This window comes from Oncorhynchus clarkii, chromosome 7 (genome assembly GCF_045791955.1).
Source record: "Oncorhynchus clarkii lewisi isolate Uvic-CL-2024 chromosome 7, UVic_Ocla_1.0, whole genome shotgun sequence".
Classification (NCBI taxonomy): domain Eukaryota; kingdom Metazoa; phylum Chordata; class Actinopteri; order Salmoniformes; family Salmonidae; genus Oncorhynchus; species Oncorhynchus clarkii.
The window spans coordinates 45,424,058-45,443,611 of NC_092153.1; the positions used below are offsets into that span (position 1 = coordinate 45,424,058).

At 44.7% G+C, this 19,554-nt stretch overlaps 1 protein-coding gene across 6 annotated transcripts in view; it reads right to left on the bottom strand.

Moving 5' to 3' along the window:
* LOC139413375 (protein NDRG3-like) overlaps window positions 1-19,554 on the bottom strand; it is a 63,554-nt gene that overhangs the window by 15,585 nt on the left and 28,415 nt on the right. For 3 of the 6 annotated variants that reach the window (XM_071160667.1, XM_071160670.1, XM_071160666.1), the window contains exons 2-3: window positions 16,325-16,396; window positions 14,789-14,821 (exon numbers count right to left, since the gene is read on the bottom strand). In XM_071160667.1, the coding sequence (XP_071016768.1) occupies window positions 14,789-14,821; window positions 16,325-16,381 (90 nt within the window). In that variant the 5' untranslated portion in view covers window positions 16,382-16,396. Of the gene's footprint in view, window positions 1-2,283; window positions 2,690-14,788; window positions 14,822-16,324; window positions 16,397-19,554 lie in introns of those variants that run through there. The other 3 variants (XM_071160669.1, XM_071160671.1, XM_071160668.1) reach the window with 3 other exon arrangements.

A 19,554-nucleotide genomic window follows, 5' to 3' on the forward strand; every position in this document is an offset into this window, starting at 1 on the left:
CCCTTCTGTGTTGCTGCACGACCCATTGTTATTAACAATGAAACACTCCCTTCTGTGTTGCTGCACGACCCGTTGTTATTAACAATGAAACACTCCCTTCTGTGTTGCTGCACGACCTGTTGTTATTAACAATGAAACACTCCCATCTGTGTTGCTGCAAAAGGAGAGTGTTTCAGGTTGAGAGAAGGACAGCAACAAGGACACCGTGAGTGAGATAAAAGCGATTGTTCAAATAAATGGAGCACAAACACACACACAATCTGAGGCTGCTGATGGAGTGAGAACAAGAAGAGGCAGAATGATAGAACAGAAGAGAGAAGATAAGTTGAGCATGAAAGAGCGATTAAAGATGGATAAAAGGATGACAGAGGAGAGGAGACCCAATGATGAAAAACAAACACAAGGGAGTGGCTTTCTTGGCATAGAGGAAGAAAATGGTTTATCATAAACACCATGATCTGAACAAGGCCCCAGATCCAGTCCTCTAGCTTAGAGCCTTGTCTTTGGGTTGTATTGATGTAGGAGTAAGCCATGCATGCGGTCTGTTTTCCTTCATCTTTCTCTCTTTACACACGCGCACACACACACCGCAGTTGAGCCTCAGACGCAAACAGAACTGGGGCGGGGCTGCTGGCCTGAAGAGGGAGGGCTGAGAGGAGTGAGCACTGCAATGGCTGCACCCCTTTTATCCTTTACCAAAGTGAAACTATGCTTCTTTAATGTGGGTTTAGACCAAATTCATAGAATGTGGAGGAGAATGTTAATGTGGGGTTTGGATTTGTGAATCGTCAAAGACGGCTGATAATGATCTATAACAAATGGAGGCCTAAGGACAGAGAGGTGCCCTGCAGAGACACCCAGAGGAATCTGCCAAAGATGGAAACAAAGTCACACAGAGAAGGAAAAGAGAGAACAAGGAGAGGATAGAGAGGGTGAGGAAGGAGGAGGAGAGGATAGAGAGGGTGAAGGAGGAGGAGGAGAGGATAGAGAGGGTGAGGGAGGAGAGGATAGAGAGGGTGAGGGAGGAGGAGGAGAGGATAGAGAAGGTGAGGGAGGAGGAGGAGAGGATAGAGAAGGTGAGGGAGGAGGAGGAGAGGATAGAGAGGGTGAAGGAGGAGGAGGAGAGGATAGAGAGGGTGAAGGAGGAGGAGGAGAGGATAGAGAGGGTGAAGGAGGAGGAGGAGAGGATAGAGAGGGTGAGGGAGGAGGAGGATAGAGAGGGTGAGGGAGGAGGAGAGGATAGAGAGGGTGAGGGAGGAGAGGATAGAGAGGGTGAGGGAGGAGGAGAGGATAGAGAGGGTGAGGGAGGAGGAGAGGATAGAGAGGGTGAGGGAGGAGGAGAGGATAGAGAGGGTGAGGGAGGAGGAGAGGATAGAGAAGGTGAGGGAGGAGGAGGAGAGAGAAGGTGAGGGGGGAGGAGGAGAGGATAGAGAGAGTGAGGGAGGAGGAGGAGAGGATAGAGAGGGTGAGGGAGGAGGAGGAGATGATAGAGAGGGTGAGGGAGGAGGAGGAGATGATAGAGAGGGTGAGGGAGGAGAGGATACACACACACCTGTCTATGTCTTGGGGTTGAAAAAAAACATTTAGCCTGTGAAAGGTCCTCGTGTGATATCTTTCAGACTTCAACAAATCTGTCGTTGTTATGTGGGTGAAATATCAGCTCCTGGTCCCTGCCAGACTGTTGCAGTTCACACACATGGATCACAAGGCCTGTCTAGCTGGTCTCGGTCACCACTGATATGTACAGAGAAAACTGCTATTTTCTCTTCACGATCTGGCAAACACAGACACAGAAATGCAGTACATCCAGAGACGTGCACACACAGACAGGTACATACGCATACCCTTCCGCCTACCATGCTGTATGCTGAGACTCCTGAACACTTATACACATGCATATTTCATGCCATCACATTAAAATGTACCAACACACAAGAACACATTCATAAGTCTATGTTGACAACACACACACACACACACACACACACACACAAACACGCACTTCACCGCAAACGAATACACACACAGTCTCAACAGTAAGTGCACGCAAACAAGACAAATCTAGTGTTCTCCTGCAGACAAACGTCCGCCCACGCAAATGCCCCTCTGCACACTGAAACGTCTCAGCTGCTTAGCCGTCTGTCTGGGGAGGCAGTTAGGCAGACAGGCAGGTGTGCTGCCAACCAGCCAGAGAGTCCTGCCCGGTCCAGCCCCTCACAGAGAGCCAGGGGCTCAGCACCCTGAATCTAAACCCAGCGAGGTGTGTCAGTTAGACGCACTCACCACTGCATTCCCAGAGCATGCGATCTGGTCCAGGTCCAGAATGGCTGACATGTTTCCCACGCAGGAGAGGACTGTGTGCTGCTAGGAGGGAGGGAGAGAGGGAGGCAGCGCAGGGTGGAGAGAGAGAGAGCAAGAGAGAGAGAGAGAGAAAGAGAGGAGATAGAGACTCGCTGCACAAGTTAGACTAGCAAGAGGGAAGGGAGAGAGCGAAAGACAGACAAAGACAAAAAGGAGTGAGAGAAAGAGTGAATATTTTGAAAGAGAGGGATGGAAAAGATGCAGAGGGACAGAGAGGAGGGAAGAGAGAGGAAAAGAGAGTGGGAGAAGGAGAGAGTGAGACTGCAGTTTGTGCTTGGTAAGCACAGCGCGTCTGTGCGGCCAAGGCTTTGTCCCGGTAATTCTAATTGGATTTCAGCAGGTCAGGTGGGTAGAAAGGGGTTGGGCTAGAGAACAGAGGAAAGGGGGCGGGGGATAGATGGAGAGTGGAGAGGGTGCTGGGGTGGAGACATGCAGCACTCTGACGTCACAGAGAGAGATAGAGGGGTGCTGAAAAAGGGAAGGGATGCTGACATTGACTACTGACCCCTTCCTTCCAGTGTATTCTGCATCAGCTCAGCAGCTGCACTCTAAAGTCACTGTCTGATCCTGCTGAATTATCAGAGCATCACCTTGAGATGTCAGTTTATGGGCTGGAATTGGATTAAACACTACACCTGTCATCAATGAGCAACCAGGCTAATACATGATGACGAAATCCATTCTTCTTGTCGCAGAGTGTCAGACTAGACAGTGAGGAAGAAGGTCTGCATTGAATATCAATATGAGCTCAGTCTTCCAATGCACTAATATGGTTTTGTAACAGCAGATTTTCCAGTAACTAAGACATTCAGTATATTGATTTTATTCACTTACGACCCTGCAATCATTCGACCTGCTGTGACCCCAAGGTAATCCAATGCACCGTCACTGTGATGGGCTGCAAATGAGCACCTTGTGTCTAAGAGAGATGAACAAAATGGCTGTTACACTGTAATAACAATCCACGCTGCTCTATATCACTACTGTGAGTGTGTGTCTGTGTGTGTGAACAGTATGTATTTACTTATTGAGCTTGATAACCTGTTGATTCGTCATGTTCTCTTCTCTATTACCTGCAGGAAGTAGCTGGCCCGGTGGGCGGAGTTTCCACCAGGGGACCAATGGAACGTACATAAAATGTGTCGAGTGGGCGGAGCAGCACACTCACTTGTGTGTTCTATTGGTCCTACAGTGTGAACTCCACTTACCTACAGGGAGCGCCAGGCGAGCTGGGTGGAACGCACTACCTAGCGTCTCTACATGAATGATTCCCACTACTGCCCCACAGGGGGGTGCCACATACGTACATATATACTGTACAAACACACGTTGACCGGTCTAATGGTGATGATGATGATGATGCGTGCATCTCTGGAATAAATTACCCCACTCGGATATCAATATCTGCTCTCTCATGCACACAGGCACACAGCAGCGATGCACACATATTTTTTTACTGATAAACACCACCATTTTTATTCAGGCATGCATTTCTTACTACGGTCTGCTTTGGTCCAATTCCACAGTGCTTTAGAATGCAACCACGGAGACCCGGTGCGACTGTTTTGAAGTCTCTCAGGCACCACAGTGAGAGTGACAGTCATACTGCCACCTCTCCCTCCCTCCCTGTGAGTCATACAGACACTGTCGTCTCTGCACCAACCACCCCCTCCAAGGAGACAGACAGATGGTCGGACGCTCAGAGGAGAAAGTAGAGGGCAGGGATAGTCACAGGGGACACTGATGTATTTCGTCGGCACTGTTTTCACCACAACTACATTTACCAACATCTGAATTCCATTTTAATATAAGCCTTTAAAAAATATATATATATATAACATAGACAATCCTTCTGTATTGTACATGCAGGGTTGGGGAGTAACTAATCATAAATAAAAATGGTAACTGTAATCCATTACCAGTTAGAATATTGTAATCAGATTACAGATACCTTTGAAAAACTAGATGATAATTGAGGATTACTTTTAAATTCAGAAGGGATGTTTACGAAAACAAAATCTTTGACACTTCTCTGTTTTCTCAATGACATTCAAATCCGCATTTAAAAAAAGGCGCAAGTTTAAGTTTGTTCCACCTGAGCGAGTCTGACCACAAGTCAGAGAACACTATGCTGGCACACCAAATGTGTTTGATGGATCGAGGGAAAAGAGCAAAAATAGGCTTTTGTAGGCTACAGTCCAAGCTTTTGTCTTCCAATGGTGCGACTGCTGTCGGGATCCAAAGATGATCCAACTTGAATAAACGCTTGGAGGTCAGGATGACAGCAGTGGGGTGTTCCACGGTGATATGGATAAAAAGAGAAAAGTGGGGCTTTTATTGCTCAATCTAATTCATCTGGGTAAAACAAAATCTAAAATCCATAGGCCTAATGGACACATGCTCAGACTCGCACACTTTTGATTGACTTAAAGGGGCAATCTGTAGTTGCTACATCCATTTTTGGATTTATAAATGTATATCCATTGATTCTTGAAGAATGTAACTTATGCCTCATGAGCTCAGGTCAACTGTCACACTCCATGAGATCCTAAAATATAAACTTGATTTTTCTCCAATGTTTGTAAACATTGTAAATGTAAACAAACAATGTTTAGCCTCATAACATGGTTAAAATAATAATGTTGATATCATGGATGGTCAGTTCTTCCATCCATAGCTCTGTCTATTAATCTGAGAGTGGTTACATTTTTCCAGGCCCATCCCTCAGCTTTTTACCAAAACAGAGGCGGGGTGTCCGTTTTGTTTTTGTTTCATCTGTGGATTTGCCCTTTAAACAGCTGCATATTATCAAGATATCACAGTGTCAACAACAAAAGGTCAACAATAGGCCTATAGCAAATGCAGCATATGGCATTCATTTTTCACATGTAAATAGCCCTTTTCAGTAGTGCTCAAAGCCTGCCATTCCATGAGCACAGCATTTATTTTATACTCCAATCAATGAGCCCAATCAGTCCTCCATGACAACAACATCATAAACAACAGAGTAGGGCTGGCTAATAAACCCTTAGTTTTGGGGATATGCTCAGGAAATGTTTTGGGGTTAATCTATACTCCCATATTTCCAAGTCCTATTCTTGAAGATCAAGGGGGTATAACATTTATTGGAATGACTGGAATTCTGATATATCTTGACAGTAAAAATAAAAAAAAGTCTAATTGAATCGTATTATTATATGTAGTAGAAAGTGATAGGTTAGAAGAAGCCTACGTAACCAACCCATAAAGTCAAATTTAACATCCATATATGGCCAGCTATGTAAACTTTAACATTGATTTATCCTGCAATAGATGTTGTTCAATTGGTAAAATATATATTTTTGTCTTCTTCTAATGCTTCTTAAGGGGAAAGTCATCTAAAAGTAACTGAATGTAATCTGATTATGTTACTGAGTTTGGGTAATCCCAAAATAACTGATTACAATTTTGGGCAGGTAACTAGTAACGGATTACAATTTAGAAAGTGAACCTACCCAACACTGTGTACTGGCACATCACGCTAAAGATCTGCTCCGTACCATCAGACAGGCTTACAGCGCCATCTCCTGGGCTAAATGAGATTAGCAAAACACAGGGGGCCACAGCAATGACTTGCAATCCCAGTTTGATGCTATACCAAGACATTTCACCCACTGAAGGGGAAGAGAGAGGACAGTGCATTTCCTGGAGGAGGCCAAGGTCAAGCTGAAGATGTTGTCAGGTTCTTTACATTCATTCTAGTCTACACCGAAGAAAAATAAATGCAACGTAAAGTGTTTGTCCCATGTTTCATGAGCTGAACTAAAATATTCCAGAAATGTTCCATATGCACAAAAAGCTTATTTCTCCAAGGTTTTATGTACACATTTGTTTACATCCCTGTTAGTGAGCATTCCTCCTTTGCCAAGATAATCCAACCACCTGACAGGTTTGGCATATCAAGAAGCTGATTAAACAATATGATCATTACACAGGTGCACCTTGTGTTGGGGAGAATAAAAGGCCACTCTAAAATCTGCTTGTGAGGGGTGGCAGGTGGTTAGTGGTTAGAGCGTTGGGCCAGTAACCGAAAGGTTGCTGGATCAAATCCCCGAGCTGACAAGGTAAAAATCTGTCGTTCTGCCCCTGAGCAAGGCACTGTTCTCCAGGTGCCGTGGATGTTGATTAAGGCAGCTCTCTCTCTGATTCAGAGGGGTTGGGTTAAATGCAGAAGACACATTTCAATTGAAGGAATTAAGTTGTACAACTGACTTGGTATGAAAGCAAAGCAAACCCCCTTTCCAATGTCATTTTAGAGAATTTGGAAGTGCGTCCAACCGGCCTCACAACCGCAGGCCATGTGTATGGTGTTGTCCGAGCAAGTGGTTTGCTGATGTCAACGTTGTGGCAGTGGGGTTATGGCATAAGCTACGGACAACAAACACAATTGCATTTTATCGATGGCAATTTGAATGCACAGAGATACCGTGACAAGATCCTGAGGCCCATTGTTGTGCTATTCATCTGCCGCCATCACCTCATGTTTCAACATGATAATGCACAGCCCCATGTCACAACGCTTTCTGTACACAATTCCTGGAAGTTGGAAATGTCCCAGTTCTACCATGGCCTGCTTACCCACCAGACATGTCACCCATTGAGGTGTACGACAGCTGGAACACATGTACGAAAGCGTGTTCCAGTTCCCGCCTATATCCAGCAACTTCGCACAGCCATTGAAGAAGAGTGGGACAACATTCCAAACGTCACAATCAACAGCCGGATCAACTCTATGCAGAGATGTGTCACGCTGCATGAGGCAAATGGTGGTCACACCAGATACTGACTGGTTGTCTGATCTACGATCCTACCTTAAAAAAAAGGTTATATGTGACCAGCAGATGCGTATCAGTATTTTCAGTCATGTGAAATCCATAGATTAGGGCCTAATGCATTTTTTTTCAATTGACTGATTTCCTTCTATGAACTGTAATGCAGTAAAAGAAATTGAAGAAGTTGTCACATGTTGCGTTTATATTTTTGCGCAGTATATTTACTGTACATAGGAGAACAATACATCTGAAATGAATTAGGCCTACACCATTATCTTTGCAAGGAGAACTAAATTGTGATGTTGTAACAGAGCTAAGCATCCCATTACTCGCGCCTTGGTATTACTGCAGCTGCCAGAGCAGGTCTCCTGGGACTGTACTCATTTAGCATCACTTCACACGTTTCCATTTTGAAAGCATAGCCATTTCTAGCTCCATCATTTTGTTTCCGAATTCCCGCAACAGTGTAAATGTATATGTGTGAAGGGAGGGAGGGTGACACAGCTAGTGGATGCCTCCCTGTGATGTAAGACATGGGCAGCATCCCTTCGGCCCAGTCTCCCCCATCCATCCATCCATCCATCCATCCAACACACACACACACACACACACACACACACACACACACACACACTCTGGGTGATGATGTCACAGCTGTGCAGCAGTGGACCGACTAATGGGAGCTTCTGTAAAAATGACGCTGGCTAGATGTAAACACTGCGGGTTGTCTGTTGGATGTGGCAAAAGTAAAGACAATACTGTATGTCTGAATGTGTGTGTGTGTGTGTGTGTGAGTGACAAGGCCTATGTATATGCATGAAGGGTGGATGGGTGCACAGACAGGACCGCCTGGAGAAGGAGAGAAAGGACCACCTGGAGAAGGAGAGCATGCACCAGCCCTGCTCCACTGAGCATGCTTATTCTCCTACCTGCAGTAGATACGGTGCATTTGGAAAGTATTCAGACCCCTTGACTTTCACATTTTGTTACGTTACAGCCTTATTCTAAAATTGATTAAATGGGGGGGGCATCAAATTACACACAATATCCTATAACGACAAAGCAAAAACAGTAAAAAAAATTGTTGCAAATATCACATTTACATAAGTATTCAGACCTTTTAATCAGTACTTTGTTGAAGCACCTTTGGCAGCGATTACAGCCTTGAGTCTTTTTGGGTATGACGCTACAATCTTGGCACACCTGTATTTGGGGAGTTTCTCCCATTCTTCTCTGCAGATCCTCTCAAGCTCTGTCAGGTTGGATGGGGAGCATCGCTGCACAGATATTTAGGGTCTCTTCAGAGATGCTCGATCGGGTTCAAGTCCAGCCTCTAGTTGAGTCACTCCTGCATTGTCTTGGCTGTGTGCTTAGGGTTATAGTCCTGTTGGAAGGTGAACCGTCACCCCAGTCTAAGGTGCTCTGGAGCAGGATTTCATCAACGACCTCTGTACTTTGCTCTGTTAAACTTTTCCTTGATCCTGACTAACCACCCAGTCCCTGCCACTGAAAAACATCCCCACAGCATGATGCTGCCACCACCATGCTTCACCGTAGGGATGGTGCAAGGTTTCCTCCAAAAATGATGCTTGGCATTCAGGCCAAAGAGTTCCATCTTGGTTTCATCAGACCAGAGAATCTTGTTTCTCATGGTCTGAGAGTCCTTTAGGTGCCTTTTGGCAAACGTCAAGTGGGGTGTCATGTGCCTTTTACTGAGAAATGGCTTCCATCTGGCAACTCTATCATAAAAGCCTGATTGGTGGATTGCTGCAGAGATGGTTGTCCTTCTGGAAGGTTCTCTCATCTCCACAGAGGAACTCTGGAGCTCTGTCAGAGTGATCATTGGGTTCTTGGTCACCTCCCTGTCCAAGACCCTTCTACCCCAATTGCTCAGTTTGGTCTGGCGGCCAGTTCTAGGAAGATTCTTGGTGGTTCCAAACATCTCCCATTTAAGAATGATGGAGGCCACTGTGTTCTTGGGACCTTCAATGCTGCAGATATTTTTTGGTACACTTCCCCATTTCTGTGCATCAACACAACCCTGTCGTCTCGGAGCTCCACGGACAATTCCTTTTGACCTCATGGCTTGTTTTTTACTCTGACATGCGCTGTCAACTGTGGAACCTTATATAGACAGGTGTGTACCTTTCCAAATCATGTCCAATCATCAGTTGAATTTACCACAGGTGGACTACAATCAAGTTGTAGAAACATCTCAAGGGTGATCAATGGAAACAGGATGCACCCGAGCTCAATTTTGAGTCTCATAGCAAAGGGTCTGAATACTTATGCAATGAAAGGATTTGTTTTGAATATTTTTTTTATACATTTGCAAAAACATCAAAAAATCTGTTTTCGATTTGTCATTATGGGGTACTTACTGTGTGTAGATTGATGATACATTTAAAAAAAAATGTTTTAGAATAAGGCTGTAACGTAACAAAACGTGGAAAAAGTCAAGGGGTCTGAATACTTTCCGAATGCACCAGGAGGTGATGCAGGGAACAGGCAAGACTGCAGGAGGCTGAGAGAGCCAGTGTTAGTTAACCCTTTACAGCCTGAGAGGCAGCATCCAAACAGTTGAAAAGCCAACCATCATCTGTATGTATGTATGTATGTATGTACGTACAGTGGGGAGAACAAGTATTTGATAACCTGCAAAATCGGCAGTGTTTCCTACTTACAAAGTATGTAGAGGTCTGTAATTTTTATCATAGGTATCAAATCAAAATCAAATCAAATCAAATTTTATTTGTCACATACACATGGTTAGCAGATGTTAATGCGAGTGTAGCGAAATGCTTGTGCTTCTAGTTCCGACAATGCAGTAATAACCAACAAGTAATCTAGCTAACAATTCCAAAACTACTACCTTATAGACACAAGTGTAAGGGGATAAAGAATATGTACATAAAGATATATGAATGAGTGATGGTACAGAGCGGCATAGGCAAGATACAGTAGATGGTATTGAGTGCAGTATATACATATGAGATGAGTATGTAAACAAAGTGGCATAGTTAAAGTGACTAGTGATACATGTATTACATAAAGATGCAGTAGATGATATAGAGTACAGTATATACATATGAGATGAATAATGTAGGGTATATAAACATTATATTAGGTAGCATTGTTTAAAGTGGCTAGTGATATATTCTACATCATTTCCCATCAATTCCCATTATTAACTCAATGTTAGTGGTGGCTGTTTAACAGTCTGATGGCCTTGAGATAGAAGCTGTTTTTCAGTCTCTCGGTCCCAGCTTTGATGCACCTGTACTGACCTCGCCTTCTGGATGATAGCGGGGTGAACAGGCAGTGGCTCGGGTGGTTGTTGTCCTGGAGGGCAGGTAGTTTGCCCCCGGTGATGCGTTGTGCAGACCTCACTACCCTCTGGAGAGCCTTACGGTTGTGGGCGGAGCAGTTGCCGTACCAGGCAGTGATACAGCCCAACAGGATGCTCTCGATTGTGCATCTGTAGAAGTTTGTGAGTGCTTTTGGTGACAAGCCAAATTTATTCAGCCTCCTGAGGTTGAAGAGGCGCTGCTGCGCCTTCTTCACGATGCTGTCTGTGTGGGTGGACCAATTCAGTTAGTCTGTGATGTGTATGCCGAGGAACTTAAAACTTACTACCCTCTCCACTACTGTTCCATCGATGTGGATAGGGGGGTGTTCCCTCTGCTGTTTCCTGAAGTCCACAATCATCTCCTTAGTTTTGTTGACGTTGAGTGTGAGAGACTAAAAAATCCAGAAAATCACATTGTATGATTTTTAAGTTATTAATTTGCATTGTATTGCATGACATAAGTATTTGATATATCAGAAAAGCAGAACTTAATATTTGGTACAGAAACCTTTGTTTGCAATTAGAGATCATACGTTTCCTGTAGTTCTTGATCAGGTTTGCGCACACTGCAGCAGGGATTTTGGCCCACTCCTCCATACAGACCTTCTCCAGATCCTTCAGGTTTCGGGGCTGTCGCTGGGCAATACGGACTTTCAGCTCCCTCCAAAGATTTTCTATTGGGTTCAGGTCTGGAGACTGGCTAGGCCACTCCAGGACCTTGAGATGCTTCTTTACGGAGCCACTCCTTAGTTGCCCTGGCTGTGTGTTTCGGGTTGTTGTCATGCTGGAAGACCCAGCCACGACACATCTTCAATGCTCTTACTGAGGGAAGGAGGTTGTTGGCCAAGATCCCGCGATACATGGCCCCATCCATCCTCCCCTCAATACAGTGCAGTCGTCCTGTCCCCTTTGCAGAAAAGCATCCCCAAAGAATGATGTTTCCATCTCCATGCTTCACGGTTGGGATGGTGTTCTTGGGGTTGTACTCATCCTTCTTCTTCCTCCAAACACGGCGAGTGGAGTTTTGACCAAAAAGCTCTATTTTTGTCTCATCAGACCACATGACCTTCTCCCATTCCTCCTCTGGATCATCCAGATGGTCATTGGCAAACTTCAGACGGGCCTGGACGTGCGCTGGCTTGAGCAGGGGGACCTTGCGTGCTCTGCAGGATTTTAATCCATGACGGCGTAGTGTGTTACTAATGGTTTTCTTTGAGACTGTGGTCCCAGCTCTCTTCAGGTCATTGACCAGGTCCTGCTGTGTAGTTCTGGGCTGATCCCTCACCTTCCTCATGATCATTGATGCCCCACGAGGTGAGATCTTGCATGGAGCCCCAGACCAAGGGTGATTGACCGTCATCTTGAACTTGTTCCATTTTCTAAAAATTGCGCCAACAGTTGTTGCCTTCTCACCAAGCTGCTTGCCTATTGTCCTGTAGCCCATCCCAGCCTTGTGCAGGTCTACAATTTTATCCCTGATGTCCTTACACAGCTCTCTGGTCTTGGCCATTGTGGAGAGGTTGGAGTCTGTTTGATTGAGTGTGTGGACAGGTGTCTTTCATACAGGTAACGAGTTCAAACAGGTGCAGTTAATGCAGGTAATGAGTGGAGAACAGGAGGGCTTCTTAAAGAAAAACTAACAGGTCTGTGAGAGCCTGAATTCTTACTGGTTGGTAGGTGATCAAATACTTATGTCATGCAATAAAATGCAAATTAATTACTTAAAAATCATACAATGTGATTTTCTGGATTTTTGTTTTAGTCTGTCACAATTGAAGTGTACCTACGATAAAAATTACAGACCTCTACATGCTTTGTAAGATGGAAAACCTGCAAAATCGGCAGTGTATCAAATACTTGATCTCCCCACTGTATGTATGTATGTATGTATGTATGTACAGTATGTATGTATGTTAATAATAACTAAGGCTGGAAATTACCAAGGACCTCTTGGTACGATATTATCATGATACTTAGGTGCCGATACGATATGTATTGCAATGAAATTAATTCTTTATGTATCGCGATTCGACACTATGATTTTACTGCAATTCAATATTCCAAACATTGACCAGATGTCTGATCAGTCATGGACATTAAAGTGCTGAAAACAAATTGTCTCCCTATTTAAAAAGAAGATGGAGCACAAGCTAGGAAGGAAGAATACTGGCGTTTTGGTGAAAATACAGCCAACTAACGCAGGTCAAAACAGGTCAAAAAAAAAAATATCCCGATATGTAACTGTATCGATCCCCCCCATCAGTAATAATTATCCTGTCTGGCAGTTCTATTTGGAGGTTTGAAATATATTTAGACATCACACAATATGACAGAAACCACTCCTCCTCTTCTTCTTCTTCCCACTCAGTGTTACATGGCAGTGAAGCAGTGATTCGCTGTGTAATGGAGAACGAAAGGCATTCATTGGCTGTTGTCGTGATCCTCAGGGCATCAGGCTGGTGTGGTTTAACGAGTCACGACTCAGTATTATTCCATAAAAGGTTTGTCCACAGAACAGGGCCTTACAACAACTTAACACACCAGAATCTGCAAGTTCAAAGCATCAAAATAAAACCTTGATCATGGAATAAAACGTCACTTGTTCAATTGTACATTAATAGAGAACCATACCAGAGCAACTGACAGATACAACTCCAGAACCAAAATGGCTCCCGTAACCACAACCACCCCATGATGAACCCCATCTCATGATGAACCCTGTCTATCACAGTTTAACCAGAATGGTATAGATGGTATAGATGGGTTAGCTGACAACGTCATGAAAACGATGTGCATGCTTCCATGGTGCAGAAGTCAGCGTGTTGTTGTTATTCTGGATGACCAAATAGCGATCAAGAATGACAAGAAACTGCCATGTGGGGGAACAGTAAGTGGCTAGTTTCAGTTCGTTTCATCTTGTTCTTGAAACCATGTCTTGTTTTGAGGTGTTTTGACAAACATCTGCTATAGCGAGCTAACCAACAACTGTAACAATGTATTTGAGAGACAACAAGTGCTCACTGTGCAAATTTATTTATATTTTCAATAAACATTGGAGACTAAATATCGTTCACATGTTGTCAACAAAGCCAACTCCATCTGTTTTTCCCCATAGTTGCACATGCATCGGTTTTGTTGCTAAACAACCAAGCCGTCAATAGTACGAAGCAAGCTAGATCTACTCAGGCTTTTATAAAGCTAGCCAGCTTCAGTTAACTTCACTTTCCACCTCAGGCAATATCCACATTACAAAAGGTAGATATTGATCATGCACCCGCCCCTTACTTGAGCCTGCTCGAGCTAGGCTTGTAACTGCATGTTCATATCGCCCGTGGCTAGTCCAAGGGGATGGAGGCACAATCTTTGCGAGAGGGAGGGAATCTGATTTAATTGGTCCTCAACTCCCGGGCTAAAGATACATGGAGTTAGCCTGCCCCAGAGCAGGTTCATTCTGAAGGATACGTTGCCATAGAAATGTACCTGGCTAAAAGGTGAGCCACTTTTGTGGTACCGGTTAACCCGAGATGAACTTGAAGAGTTGACCAGAGTAACCTCACTAATTCCTCAAACGTGATTTGTAGTACACCCCACTGAGCCTTGTATGGCTGGAGGCCCACTATGAACGCCAGGCTGTCCCGCGCTCTCCATGGCTCGGCCTCAACTCCCCCATCAGCAGACTCACACACCGCACAGGAGCTGGGGAGCGGGGGCATAGCTCTGAGCTTAAGGCCAGTGGGAGGGTGACCCAAAGGTCACTACTAATGCTGCTGTTAGTCGTTTGCTGCGTACACACCAACAAATTAACAAGCTGAGCCAGTCTCACAAGCAACATGTTTTCCACCACTTGGCTTGTGAAATTAGCATCAGTAGATAGATGTTGCCCTTAGCCAATGATACAGGGTCAGATGTTTCCCCCCCCTCTCATGGTGATTGTTAGGATTGGAGGTAGGGGAATCTGATCCAAGATCTGTGTTTAAACGTATACTACCACGAACTCTGCATCACCATTCCACCTGCAGACTCTTCATTGTGAGAAAGGAACTCCAGTTAAATCCAGGGCAAACTAAATGCAGTAGTAGGAGAATCAGAATGAGGCCATGTCCCCAAACCACCACTTGTTACCTGAGCAGAACACCTTCCCTCTGTTTGGCTCAATGAACAGGAATTGAGAGGAGAGCCCTTTCAAAGCTCTCCTGGCCTGAATCACATCACTGAAATAGATCAGTACAAAACAGCATCCGTTTCTTATAGAACTGGAGACACTCACCTGGCAGTCAAAGTCCTGAAAGTTATGGGAATTCTGAGAGAAAAGAGGAAAGAAAGGTATGTTAATGAGGTGTTGGATGTTAGAAAACATATTTAACTAGGCAAGTTGGTTAAGAACAAATTCTTATTTACAATGACGCCCTACCCCGGCCAAACCCTAACCATGCTGAGCCAATTGTGCACTGCCCTATGGGACTCCCAATTGTGATACAGCCTGGAATCGAACCAGGGTCTGTAGTGACGCCTGTAGCACTGAGAGGCAGTGCCTTAGACCGCTGCTCCACTCGGGAGCCCTACAGTATTTTAGAAAACACAACTATAGGAGTTTCAGTATACATGCACTGGCTGATTGACAGACGAAATATGCTATCCCATCTATCCCATTACCGTCTGTATGTCCTCACGTCTATCCTGCAGGCTCCTGTGAGTGTCTGCTTGGTTCTTAATGAGGTGGCCTGGCCACTAGATGGAGTGAGTGGTCAGCCATAAACCCATTCATTCAGATGAGCTCATGATTCTGCCTTACTTCCTTCAACCGGTCCACAGCCGAGATACTGTATATATTGACAAGGTGGTCTTGTCTCTACCGTAACAATGGGAGTTGTTGTCCCAAAGGAGGGAAGGCAGGCGGTCTGCTTAACGTGGACAGGTAATGACGGGAGTGAACCCTCGCACTTCTCCTCTTCCTCTCTTTCCACTGCCAGCCCACTTCACCAGCACCACTGTCAGGTGATAAATGGCCTGTTCAGCCCATGATGCATGGCGCAGCACCCTCTGCCTCAACCTATACATCAACTTATTTCCTGTGAAGCAGAGAGTCTACAGGGCTCTACGCTGACCTTTGTTTTACAAGGAGCACGTATGCGCCTGAGTTTAAAAAACGTAGATGTACACAAAGACATTTAGGAGCACAATGCAAAATATTTGGGGTAATAAAGCTAGAATCTGTCATTTTTCTAGGCGTATTGGTGCTCCTAAATAAAAATTCCAGGTCGCAATGGAACTGTCTGGAACAGAATATCCCCCTCTGGGTTTAATAGCGGTCAATTTACACAGATGGGCTGACTTCCTTCTCCACGGCAGGCTCGGAGCTCATGCCCTCCATGATGCTGCAGTGTAGACTGAGGTCCTAGAGGAACCGTGGGAAGAAAGCTTTGATCTGCTGGAGGTTTTTTCCCTCTCACCTGAATCTTTCAAGCTCACAAAAAAAGAGCAGTTTATGCTAGCTTCCCCTTTCATCTTTTCCCCCTCTTTCCTCCTCTCCCTCCATCTCTCTCTCTATCCTCTGTTTCTCTCTCTCGAGCCTAACTCCATCTCTTGCTTTTTGTTCTTCTATTGACTCTTCCCTCACTACAGTGAAGCTGAGATGATAAATAATTCACTTTGATGAACAGCGCTCTGGAGTGGGGAGCGAGGCACTGTTCACGCTGGAGACAAATACAGAATAAGTCTCTGTGTGTCATGTATAGGCAACATTCTGCACATCTGTCTGTGTATGTATACATCTTCCATGCAAGTGGTCATCTCATCCTCTCACCTTATTGGTCAGTAGGGGCTTGATCTCAGTCAACTGCACATCCTGTAGCTCATCCATCCTTCTGTCTTGTCACTACGCCACAGAGAGAGAGAGAGACAGACAGAGAGAGAGAGAGAGGAGACAGAGAGAGAGACAGACAGGTGTATTTCTTGTCTTCCTCTCTGAGCTACACATGGCATACATAGCACATCTTCAGAAATTAGAGCTGCACAATTATAGCACATGCAAATAATAGTCTTTGTATGATGGTATGTGTCAATGCAAACACAAAGAAGATCTGAGAGACCCCTGCTGCGTCGATAAGATGTTCAGATTCATGTCAGCTTCTCGCTATTAGTTAACATGGGAGCAGTTAGTAACGACACATCAGGCTGATTGATCTGTTTCTGTGGGATGAGAGAGGCAGGCAGCCGTGTGTCGTGCCCTGCCATTCCTCCCCTGGGACTCTCCTGAACAGACCTGAGCTGTGTCGCCGTGACACACGTGATGAGGATGATGATGATGATGGAGCTGAGGGGTTCAAGAGAATTCTGACTGTCTGTGTAAAAGGTGATTCTATCCTTTCATAGTTTATACCCAGGGACCAGACAGGCAGGAAGAAAGGCAAGCAGGGATACCACACAAGTCCCTCCTCATTTGTTTTCCCCTTGAGGATTCAGTTTGTCCTGGCAAACAATTACACCGAGAGAGACGACGCCCGGGCGGCACGCAATCACCCCCACCAGCCCCAGCCCCTTTTACCCCATCGCCGCCTGCTCAAGGTGAGGACCTTAATGGTGTTCTGTTACCTGGCTCTCTGAGAGACAAGATCATGTTACGGATAACAGGAGATATCATCTAGAGGCCTTCTCTTAGGTCAATGCTTCTAACAACAGAATAAAATAAAACTGAGCCCATATTGTAACTAACTCTCACCTATATTTTTTGTATACTCATATTAAAAATCTCAAATAACAGAAAAATTGCTCTAAAAATGTACAGTACAAATACAGTGAAGGCTGGTCTTCAAAAGAAAAGGCCATGGGTATTGGATTGACAACAGCCAATAGGAGTTCCAGTACTACAATCACTTCCTGTGTCCGGACCCGCCTCGGACAACCTTGAGCTGAGGTAGAATTTAACCTTCAGGGTGGGTTGGTGATTTGCTTGGACTGCCTGGAACTCAGCCAACCAGAACAGCTCCACTCCACAGATTACGTCATCCCAGTTTGAGTCAGCAGGAACCATTAGGCTGTTCTTAGACCTGCTATAGTGCATGACCAGTGTAAAGAGCCTCCGTCTGATGAGTGAAATATAATATACATAACATAATATATCCCTGTGGCAAGACTTCACTGTCTTCCTGAAACAGACTGGACGTTCCATCACATAAAAGTAAGCAAAACGGTAGTTTATGCCTGCACATCAAGCATCGACGATACTTAGCAGGGTGAAAATATGCCCAGCAATCCTGGTTGACAAATCCGGCTCAAAGGAACTAAATAATATTTTGACAAGAAGCTAGAAAAAAGAAAAACAAATATTCTGCATGCTTGAGCGGATTGGCTGGATAAATCCAACACTTCCTCTGGCTGACACAGAAAGTGGGCCGGTAGCAAAGGCCAACTGTAATCATAGCCTTCTAAATCAGCTAACGCAGCCCCCAGGGGGCAGGGTCAGGCTTATACCCAAATGACAGACAAACAGCTTAATTTCACACATCAACTCCTTTGACCCGTACTGGGTTACCTGACAAACAAACCTCAATTGCTCTTGGAAATTCCATGGTAAATGGAATTACACGGAGACCCAGATTTTTCACTTTAAAAATGAATAATAAACAAAAAACATTCATTTAAACATTTAACAAACCACAGAACTCCATGCACAATGACTACTTTTAACAATTTCCACTGAATATTTGATAAAAAACACATTTACAGGAAGAACTGTGCCGATACAAAGTTTGGTAACAGAATAACAGGGATATTTTACTGTAATGTATTTTTTTTACTGTTTAAATTGTTTGAAGTAGTCATTGTGCAGAGTTGTATGGTTTGTTAAACGTTTGTTTGGCACACATTTGGCATAATTCAGTTATCGTGGAATTGCCCTCTCTCATTAGGGGGGGGGGGGGGGGGGGGGGGGTAAGTCCCTAAGAGCTATCCCACAATAGGAAGTGGTATTGTATTTTATTGTACTGTATATTGTCTTTGGCCCGACCCTGTCCCACGTTAACTATAAGAACACCAGGTCACGTCTAGACACCTCCGTCTCCAACAGATTCTCATTCTACTATACGCAGTGTGCTGCGGTTGCCATAGAGACAAAGCCAGCGATGTTTATTCTAAGCTAGGAGCCCCTTGGGACAGATGAGAGCCAAAGAGACAAGGGGAAGAGATAGACTGTAATGGGAGGAACAGATTGGGGCAGTGTAGGTCTGGAGAGAGACACTAAATCATCTAACTCCTTCCCTGTGGTCACATTCATCCACAGTGCCATGTAACACACTTCAGATACAGTCATTCAGAGATTATTCAGGCAATGAGAGTTAAGAGGAGATAGCCTAGAGGACAGATGGATAGACAAAGCATGTGTTTGCTCTCTATGGACACATATTTGACTGAGAGTCCATTAGAGAGATGGTCACATTTGGTTAAATGCCTCTGACATCAGACGAAGAACATGTCAAGTGCATGGATAAATATGGAGGAAGGGGGAAGGGGAAATGTCGGAAACAGCTAAAACAGTACAATGAGGTGCATAACTGTCTGGAAAGCCTGACTGGTGGTGGATGATGGATATTCTGAATACAGTATGGCTATCAACTCTCTCGTGGATGAAAAGGTTAAGGAGATGCAGGGACACACACACAGACACAGTAGCTGTTCTCATGGTCAATTTGAGCTCTCAGCACGCTGCTCCCAGTGCCTTCTCCTATCAATGTTAAAAATCCCACCACACTGCAACAGAGACTTGGCACCGAGCGCTAGGAAAAACATCACTGGAGATCATGTCTGAGAAAAACCACAGCCACAAAATTGAAGAAAGCTCAGGTCTTCACCCCAGCTACCAGGCAATATACTACTAAAGTCCTGGCAATATACTACTTCATAGGAATTTACGAGTTAAAATAGTCCTATTTTAAAATGTCTGACTGTGTATTCCTCTGTTCCCCATCTTCCATCCTGTGTGACTGAAACTCCACTGGTCTAAAGGAGAACCCACCATTGATGCCCTGCCCTCTGACC